We start from the raw sequence: 10,327 nt of genomic DNA, 5'->3' as shown, positions 1-10,327 counted from the left end.
TAATTACTCCATTTACGTTGTCTACTACCTGGCTTGTTATGTTTAACTCTAGGCTAGTCGCTAATGCTGACTAGGTAACATCCCTGACCATGAGCTCACTAAACGACTCCCCTCCTGCTAAAGAAGAGGAGGTCTGCTGGACGGAGAAAGAACCTCTGGGGCTGAACGTTGTCGTGAAAGAAGAAGAGGAGGATGATGAAGAGGATGCCGTTTTTGGAGTGAAGGGGGGAAGGAGGAAGAAGAAGAAGCTTTCAGAATAATAAAGGAGGAAGATGAGGATATCACATTGAAAGAAGAAGAGAAGGATGTAATAGTGAAAGAAGAGGAGGCTATCTCAATAAAAGAGAAGGAAGACGTTTTGGGAGTGAAAGGGGAGGAGGAGGCTGAAGATCTGAATAACACCAGTGAGTATTGTTTTAAAAACGGGCACAAACTCTGTACAGCTGTTGAACCACCGTGTGGTTTTTAAGGGGCGTTCTACTGAAGTTCTACACTTGTTCTGTACTGTAGGAATTGGGTAATTCCATATGATTACAATCACTTTCTGACTGCACCCATTTTGGTGACTTCAATGCCAAAACATTCAGTAGAGGGTTAGTTCCGATTTATGGTGATGCCTTCCATTGTGTAGGTATGTATAGAGCCTTCCATTGGGTAGGTATGTATAGAGCCTTCCATTGGGTAGGTATGTATAGAGCCTTCCATTGGGTAGGTATGTATAGAGCCTTCCATTGGGTAGGTATGTATAGAGCCTTCCATTGGGTAGGTATGTATAGAGCCTCGTTATTCTTATTGTGTTACTTTTTATTATTACTTTTTATTTTAGTCTACTTGGTAAATATTTTCTTCTTGAACGGCACTGTTGGTTAAGGGCTTGTAAGTAAAGCATTTCACGGTTGTTGTATTTGGCGCATGTGACAATGTTTGATTTGATTTGTATAGCCACGCACATTGTTTAAAATGTTGACCCACTGAAGGACCAAGCACACAAACAACCGGTAGAGTAAGTTCCAATTTTATTCAATTTTGCAATATGTTTCCCCCCCCAGACTGTATATCAAGAATTGGTCAGTCTGATTTATTAGACAAGAGATAGGAGGTCAAAGTTCACCCACTTTGCATACCCTACCCTGAGACATCCATGTCTTCATCACTGGAAAAGATCAACAGTTGAGTTTGATCTCTTTTGAAAGCTTACAAACAGGGTTGTCAAACTATTTCACCATTTAAGATTTGTATTTTTTTTACCTTTAAAATAAATGATCTACAAACACGTAAACTATATTGATATCAAACTGTTTATCTAATATATATATGAGTTAGAGTTATTAAAGTAGCTATGCATAGATAATAACAGAGAGTAGCAGCAACATGGTGGGGGGGGGGGGGCAGTGCACATAGTCTGGGTAGCCATTTGATTAGCTATTCAGGAGTCTTATGTCTTGGGGGTAGAAGCTGTTTAGAAGCCTCTTGGACCTAGACTTGGTTTTACAGTACCGCTTGCCATGTGGTAGCAGAGAGAACAGTCTATGACTAGGGTGGCTGGAGTCTTTGACAATTTTTAGGGCCTTCCTCTGACACTGCCTGGTATAGAGGTCCTGGATGGCAGGAAGTGATGTACTGGGTCATACGCACTACCCTCTGTAGTGCCTTGCAGTCGGAGGCCGAGCAGTTGCCATACCAGGCAGTGATGCAACCAGTCAGGATACTCTCGATGGTGCAGCTGTAAAACCTTTTGAGGATCTGAGGACCCATGCCAAATCTTTTCCGTCTCCTGAGAGGGAATAGGTTTTGTCGTGCCCTCTTCATGACTGTCTTGGTGTGCTTGGACCATGTTAGTTTGTTGGTGATGTGGACCTCAAGGAACTTGAAGCTCTCAACCTGCTCCACTGCAGCCCCGTCGATGAGAATGGGGGCGTGCTCGGTCCTCCTTTTCCTGTATTCCACAATCATCTCCTTTGTCTTGATCACGTTGAGGGAGAGGTTGTTGTCCTTGCACCACATGTTCAGGTCTCTGACCTCATCCCTATAGGCTGTCTCATCGTTGTCGGTGATCAGGCCTACCACTGTTGTGTCATCAACAAGCATAATTATGGTGTTGGAGTCGTGCCTTGCCATGCAGTCATGAATGAACAGGTTGTACAGGAGGGAACTGAACACGCACCCCTGAGGGGCCCCCATGTTAATTGTCAGGGTGGCGGATGTGTTGTTACCTACCCTTACCACCTGGGGGCGGCCCGTCAGGATCCAGTTGCAGAGAGAGGTGTTTAGTCCCAGGGTCCTTAGCTTACTGATGAGCTTTGAGAGCACTATGGTGTTGAACGCTGAGCTGTAGTTAATGAATAGCATTCTGACCTAGGTGTTCCTTTTGTCCATTTGTCCAGGTGGGAAAGGGCAGTGTGGAGTGCAATAGAGATTGCATCATCTGTGGATCTGTTGCGGTGGTATGCAAATGGGAGTGAGTCTAGGGTTTCGGGGATAATGGTGTTGATGTGAGCCATGATCAGCCTTTCAAAGCACTTCATGGCTACAGACGTGAGTGCTACGGGTCGGTAGTCATTTAGGCAGGTTACCTTAGTGTTCTTGGGCACAGGGACTGCTTGAAACATGTTGGTATTACAGACTCAGACAGGGAGAGGTTAAAAACGTCAGTGAAGACACTTACCAGTTGGTCAGCACATGCTCACAGTACACGTCCTGGTAATCCGTCTGGCCCTGTGTCCTTGTGAATGTTGACCTGTTTAAAGGTCTTACTGACATCGGCTGCGGAGAGCGAGATCACACAGTCGTCCGGAACATTTGATGCTCTCATGCATGTTTCAGTGTTACTTGCCTCGAAGCGAGCATAGAAGTTATTTAGCTCGTCTGGTAGACTCGTGTCACTGGGCAGCTCTCGGCTGTGCTTTCCTTTGTAGTCTTAAATAGTCTGCATGCCCGGCCACATCCGACGAGCGTCGGAGCCGGTGTAATACGATTCGATCTTATTTCTGTATTAACGCTTTGCCTGTTTTATGGTTCGTTGGAGAGAATAGCGGGATTTCTTATTAGCTTCCGGGTTAGAGTCCCGCTCCTTGAAAGCGGCAGCTCTACCCTTTAGCTCACTGCAAATGTTGCCTGCAATCCATGGCTTCTGGTTGGGGTATGTATGTACAGTCACTGTGGGGACGACGTCCTCGATATACTTATTGATAAAGCCAGTGATGTGGTGTACTCCTCAATGCCATCGGAAGAATCCTGGAACATGTTCCAGTCTGTGATAGCAAAACAATCTTGTAGTTTAGCATCTGCTTCATCTGACCACTTTTTTATAGACCGAGTCACTGGTGCTTCCTGCTTTAATTTTTGCTTGTAAGCAGGAATCAGGAGGATAGAGTTGTGGTCAGATTTCCCAAATGGAGGGCGAGGGAGAACTTTGTACACGTCTCTGTGTGTAGTGTAAAGGTGTTCTAGAATTTTAACAAGCTGGTAAAAATGAAGTAAAACTGACTAAAGTTTCCCTGCTTTAAAGTCACCGGCCACCAGGAGTGCCACCTCTGGATGAGCATTTTCGTGTTTGCTTATGGCAGAATACAGCTCATTGAGTGCGGTTTTAGTGCCAGCCTCGGTCTGTGGTGGTATGTAGACAGCTACGAAAAATACAGATGAAACTTCTCTAGGTAGATAGTGTGGTCTACAGCTTATCATGAGATACTCTACCCCAGGCAAGCAAAACCTTGAGACTTCTTTAATATTAGATATCGTGCACCAGCAGTTGTTTACATAAATGCATATTGTGGAGAAACCTTACCACCGCCCCGTGTCTTACCAGAGGTTCTGTCCTGCCGATAGAGTGTCTAACCAGCCAGCTGTTCTTAACCTCTCTGGGCTACTACTCAACAGCCAGTTGAATCCCGTGGCGCGTTATTCAAATACCTTAGAATAACATGCAAATTAATTACTTAAAAATCATACAATGTGATTTTCTGGATTTTTGTTTTAGATTCCGTCTCACAGTTGAAGTGTACCTATGATAAAAATTACAGACATCTACATGCTTTGTAAGTAGGAAAACCTGCAAAATCGGCAGTGTATCAAATACTTGTTCTCCCCACTGTATATAGCTGAAGTCAGAAGTTTACATATACCTTAGCCAAATACATTTAAACTCAGTTAACAATTCCTGACATTTAATCCTAGTAAGAATTCCTTGTCTTAGGTCAGTTAGGATCACCACTTTATTTTAAGAATGTGAAATGTCAGAATAATAGTAGAGAGAATGATTTATTTTAGCTTATTTCTTTCATCACATTCCCAGTTGGTCAGAAGTTTACATACACTCAATTAGTATTTGGTAGCATTGCCTTTAAATTGTTTAACTTGGGTCAAACGTTTTGGGTAGCCTTCCACAAGCTTCCCACAATAAGTTGGGTGAATTTTAGCCCATTCCTCCTGACAGAGCTGGTAACTGAGTCAGGTTTGTAGGCCTCCTTGCTCGCACACGCCTTTTCAGTTCTGCCCACACATTTTCTATAGGATTGAGGTCAGGGCTTTGTGATGGCCCGGCCAATACCTTGACTTTGTTGTCCTTAAGCCATTTTGCCACAACTTTGGAAGTATGCTTGGGGCCATTGTCCATTTGGAAAACCCATTTGCGACCAAGCTTTAACTTCCTGGCTGATGTCTTGAGATGTTTCTTCAATACATCAACATAATTTTCCTACCTCATGATGCCATCCATTTTGTGAAGTGCACCAGTCCCTCCTGCAGCAAAGCAACCCCACAACATGATGCTGTCACCCCCGTGCTTCACGGTTGGGATGGTGTTCTTCGGCTTGCAAGCCCCCACCTTTTTCCTCTAAACATAAATGGTCATTATGGACAAACAGTTCTATTTTTGTTTCATCAGAACAGAGGACATTTCTCCAAAAAGTACAATCTTTGTCCCCATGTGCAGTTGCAAACCGTAGTCTGGCTTTTTTATGGCGGTTTTGGAGCAGTGGCTTCTTCCTTGCTGAGCGGCCTTTCAGGTTATGTCGATATAGGACTTGTTTTACTGTGGATATATATAATTTTGTACCTGTTTCCTCCAGCATCTTCACAAGGTCCTTTGCTGTTGTTCTGGGATTGATTTGCACTTTTCACACCAAAGTACGTTCATCTCTAGGCGACAGAACGCATCTCCTTCCTGAGGGGTATGACGGCTGCGAGGTCCCATGGTGTTTATACTTGCATACTATTATTTGTACAGATAAACGTGGTACCTTCAGGCGTTTGGAAATTGCTCCCAAGGATGAACCAGACTTGTGGAGGTCTACATTCTTTTCTGAGGTCTTGGCTGATTTCTTTTGATTTTCCCATGATGTCAAGCAAAGAGGCACTGAGTTTGAAGGTAGGCCTTGAAAATACATCCACAGGTACAACTCCAATTGACTCAAATTATGTAAATTAGCCTATCAGAAGCTTCTAAATCCATGACATAATTTTCTGGTATTTTCCGAACTGTTTAAAGGCACAGTCAACTTAGTGTATGTGAACTTTTGATCCACTGGAATGGTGATACAGTGAATTATAAGTGAAATAGTCTGTCTAAACAATTGTTGGAAAAATTACTTGTGTCATGCACAAAGTAGAAGTCCTAACCGACTACTGTGAAGTGGGGGAGAATAAGAGCTGATTGAGTGATGGGTCTGCCAGAAGGGCATGAGCTTCAGTCATGCGCGCGCCCGTGAGAGGTAGCTGAGTTCCATTGCATTTCTAAAGACAAAGGAATTCTCTGGTTGAAACATAATTGAAGATTTATGATAAAAACATCCTAAAGATTGATTCTATTCATCGTTTGACATGTTTCTACGAACTGTAATGGAATTTGAGTTTGTCTGGCCTGCGCGTTGTGAATTTGGATTTGTGAACTGAAGGCGCGAACAAAACGGAGGTATTTGGACATAAAGGATGGACTTTATCGAACAAAACAAACATTTATTGTGGAACTGGGATTCCTGGGAGTGCATTCTGATGAAGATCATCAAAGGTAAGTGAATATTTATAATGCTATTTCTGACTTCTGTTGACTCCAACATGGCGGATATATTGTATGGCTTCTTTTGTGTCTGAGCGCCGTACTCAGATTATAGCATGGTGTGCTTTTTTGGTAAAGCTTTTTTGAAATCTGACACAGCGGTTGCATTAAGGAGAAGTTGATCTAAAGTTCCATGCATAACACTTGTATTTTCATCAACATTTATGATGAGTATTTCTGTAAATTGATGTGGCTCTCTGCAAAATCACCGGATGTTTTGGAAGCAAAACATTTCTGAATGTAACGCGCCAATGTAAACACATTTTTGGATATAAATATGAACTTTATTGAACAAAACATACATGTATTGTGTAACATGAAGTCCTATGAGTGTCATCTGATGAAGATCATCAAAGGTTAGTGATTAATTGTATCTCTATTTCTGCTTTTTGTGACTCCTCTCTTTGGCTGGAAAAATTGCTGTGTTTTTCTGTGACTAGTTGCTGACCAAACAATCGTTTGGTGTGCTTTCGCAGTAAAGCCTTTTTGAAGTCGGACACTGTGGTGGGATTAACAACAAGTTTATCTTTAAAATGGTGTAAAATACTTGTATGTTTGAGGAATTTTAATTATGAGATTTCTGTTTGAATTTGGCGCCCTGCACTTTCACTGGCTGTTGTCATATCGATCCCGTTTACAGGATTCCAGCCATAAGAAGTTAACAAGAAATTCGTGGAGTGGTTGAAAAATGAGTTTTAATGACTCCAACCTAAGTGTATGTATGTATGTATGTATGTATGTATGTATGTATGTATGTATGTATGTATGTATGTATGTATGTATGTATGTATGTATGTATGTATGTATGTATGTATATGTCTGTGTATATGTATGTATGTCTGTGTATATGTATGTATGTATGTATGTATGTATGTATGTATGTATGTATGTATGTATGTATGTATGTATATGTCTGTGTGTGTGTGTGTGTGTGTGTGTGTGTGTGTGTGTGTGTGTGTGTGTGTGTGTGTGTGTGTGTGTGTGTGTATATATATATACATACATACATATATATACATAAAAATCTATAAAAAATATAAACGAACTGATGTGAAACGTAGACTACAGTTGTTCCTTTTTACATTTACATTTTAGTCATTTAGCAGACGCTCTTATCCAGAGCGACTTACAGTAGTGAATGCATACATTTGTTTCTCCGTACTGGTCCCCCGTGGGAATCGAACCCACAACCCTGGCGTTGCAAACACCATGCTCTACCAACTCAGCCACACATGAACTCTATTGACAGCTCCAGCGTGATGGCTGTTTGTCCTACAAACAGCGTTCACATACTGCTGGAAAGCCCAGCTCATTGGCCATCTAGCTAGGTTTCAAAACGATAGGTGGTCATTGGACCAAGACCCTTCATGGGCTAATTCAGGTGTTGTATAGCCAATACGTAATGTAGAATTTTGAAACAAGTTTGGTTGCCTTCTAGAGTGTCTGAGGATTGCACAGAAACCGGACTTGACCGTGTTAAACAACGTTAGATTGCTAACAATATTAGATTTCATAAAATTGTTTTGTTGCAAGTTGAAAGAGTCGGAATTCATGCAGAACTCTGTTTACAACATGGATCATGTTAGGATATACACTACCATTCAAGAGTTCGGGGTCACTTAGAAATGTCCTTGTTTTTGAAAGAAAAGCACATTTTTTTTGTCCATTAAAATAACATCAAATTGATCATAAATACAGTGTAGACATTGTTAATGTTGTAAATGACTATTGTAGCTGGAAATGGCTGATTATTTGTGGATTATCTACATAGGCATACAGAGGCCCATTATCAGCAACCATCACTCCTGTGTTCCAATGGCACGTTGTGTTAGCAAATCCAAGTTTAGCATTTTAAAAAGGCTAATTGACCATTAGAAAACGCTTTTGCAATTATGTTAGCTGAAAACTGTTGTTCTGATTAAAGAAACAATAAAACTGGCCTTCTTTAGACTAGTTGAGTATCTGGAGCATCAGCATTTGTGGGTTTGATTACAGGCTCAAAATGGCCAGAAACAAAGAACCTTCTTCTGAAACTTGTCAGTCTATTCTTGTTCTAAGAAATGAAGGCTATTCCATGCGAGAAATTGCCAAGAAACTGAAGATCTCATACAACACTGTGTACTACTCCCTTAATGTATCCTATACCGACTAGTCTATTTATCTATTAGGTCTAATACATGTATCCTATACTGACTAGTCTATTTACCCATTAGGTCTAATATATGCATAACAACACTAAGTTTGATAGTGTTTATATTAGCCTCAAAGCACTACAGCCACTCAGTGATGACGCACTCTGCTCTTTTATTGGGGGACCTGGTCTAGATTAACTCATAGGAAGACAGTTTTATCATGTGGAGGTTTCATTCAGGTCTCTCTGTTTAATCAAATACTCTCTTTAGCAGGAGAGAGACCAGATTCTAACTCTGACAGCGGGAAGAGTCCCTCAGTGGAACCAGACCCAGAGATGCCCAAACCAGAAAGACGACATCCCTGCTCCCACTGTGGAAAGAGTTTTACTACATTAGAATACCTGAAAGTACATAAAAGAATAATACACTTTGGAGAAAAGCCATACCACTGTTCAGACTGTGGTAAGGAATTTAGCCGGTTAGATGGCCTGAAACAACATGAGAGAATACACTCTGGGGAGAGGCCTCACCACTGCTCTCAGTGTGGAAAGAGTTTTAGCTGGTTAGGGAGCCTGAAAATACACGAGAAAACACATACCGGGGAGAAGCCTTACCACTGCTCTCATTGTGGAAAGAGATTCTCCCAGTTAGGGCATCTAAAAGGGCATAAAAGAACGCACACTGGAGAGAGGCCTTACCACTGCTCCCAGTGTGGGAAGAGATTTACCCAGTTAGGAAACCTAAAAAATCATGAGCTAATACACTCTGTATATAAGCCTTATCACTGCTCCCAGTGTGAAAATACATTTTTCTCATCAGATTCTCTGAGAAAACATGAGATAACACACTCTGATGAGAAACCTTTCCATTGTTCCCAGTGTGGCAAGAATTTTTTTGCATTAGGGTCCCTGAAGGAACATGAGCAAACACACACAGCAGAGAAACCCTACCATTGCTCTAAGTGTGTAAAGACGTTTTCCTCATCAAAATACCTCAAGGAACATAAAAGAATACACTCTGGAGTGAAACCTTACCACTGCCCCCAGTGTGAAAAAAGTTTTGCCCGACCGAGGGACCTGAAATATCATGAGAGGACACACACAGGAGAGAAGCCTTACCGCTGTTCTCAGTGTGGAAAGACATTTTTTTTATCAGGACACCTGAAAAGACATGAGCTAACACACTCTGTAGAGAAACCTTTCCACTGCTTCCAGTGTGGGAAGGATTTCACCCAGTCAAGATACCTGAAAAAACATGAGCTAATACACTCTGTGGAGAAACCTTTCCACTGTTCTCAATGTGAAAAGAGTTTTAAGAATTTATGGAACATGAAAGTGCACGAGCATAGACACACAAAGGAGAAGCCTTCTACTGTTCCCACTGTGGAATGAAATGTTAATGGTTTTATCAACTGAAAGAGCATGAATGAATCCTCACTCCGGAGAGAAACGTCCGAAGCCATTATTTATACTGTGTAATTTAATCCTTTTTACATTTGTGTACCTTTTACCATCCATATCAATTCGAACCTGTCTATGCATACAGGAAAACATTATTTCCTTCACCACTTAACAAAAAGGAACTGTGTGACAAACCTGGACGTTCTTTAAAAGAAGTGGTCATTTTTAGAATGTTGGGACATTGTTTGAAGCCACATCACATGGACTTAACGTTTATCAGGAAACACACACAGTGCTCCCATTGGCTGATATCTTTGACTGAGAATGGGTTTATGTTTATGCCACATTAATAAAATAAAGATGGGTCTTATAAAAGCATACTTCACTGCTGAATTTGCAAGAATATAACTTTTCTTTCATTTTGATTTCGGCACAAATTAAAATGTGTCACTGACATGGATTGATGTTTCAGCATCGTCTGTCTCCATGAAGAGTTTTGTGTTCAACTAGCCACGTGCGACATAAACGTGCAGTTACAAGCCTAGCTCAAGCATGCTTGAGTGGGTGCCAGATCAATATCCATCTTCATAATACGGATAGCATGTAGCCTGAGCTAGAATGTGAAGCTAACTAGTTGGCTAGCTTTATACAGTACAAGAGAGTAGATCTAGCTAGCTTTATACAGTACAAGAGAGTAGATCTAGCTAGCTTTATACAGTACAAGAGAGTAGATCTAGCTA

General features: G+C 41.4%; 1 protein-coding gene across 1 annotated transcript; it reads left to right on the top strand.

The window, feature by feature from the left end:
• The first annotated feature begins 269 nt into the window (after nt 1-269).
• On the top strand, nt 270-9,972 carry LOC115177676 (zinc finger protein 180-like). The gene is made up of 2 exons (XM_029738624.1): nt 270-404; nt 8,458-9,972. Exon 2 carries the CDS (start codon nt 8,523-8,525, stop codon nt 9,576-9,578), a length of 1,056 nt encoding a protein of 351 aa, XP_029594484.1. The 5' UTR covers nt 270-404; nt 8,458-8,522; the 3' UTR covers nt 9,579-9,972.
• Nucleotides 9,973-10,327: the final 355 nt, after the last annotated feature.

This window comes from Salmo trutta, chromosome 38, assembly GCF_901001165.1.
Source record: "Salmo trutta chromosome 38, fSalTru1.1, whole genome shotgun sequence".
Taxonomy (NCBI): domain Eukaryota; kingdom Metazoa; phylum Chordata; class Actinopteri; order Salmoniformes; family Salmonidae; genus Salmo; species Salmo trutta.
Note: the sequence above shows the minus strand (reverse complement) of the source record. Positions and strands in the feature narration are given on the sequence as shown.

Bases quoted from the DNA above. Each gene is read 5' to 3' on its own strand.
- LOC115177676 (XM_029738624.1), top strand. From the start codon at position 8,523: ATGCCCAAACCAGAAAGACGACATCCCTGCTCCCACTGTGGAAAGAGT.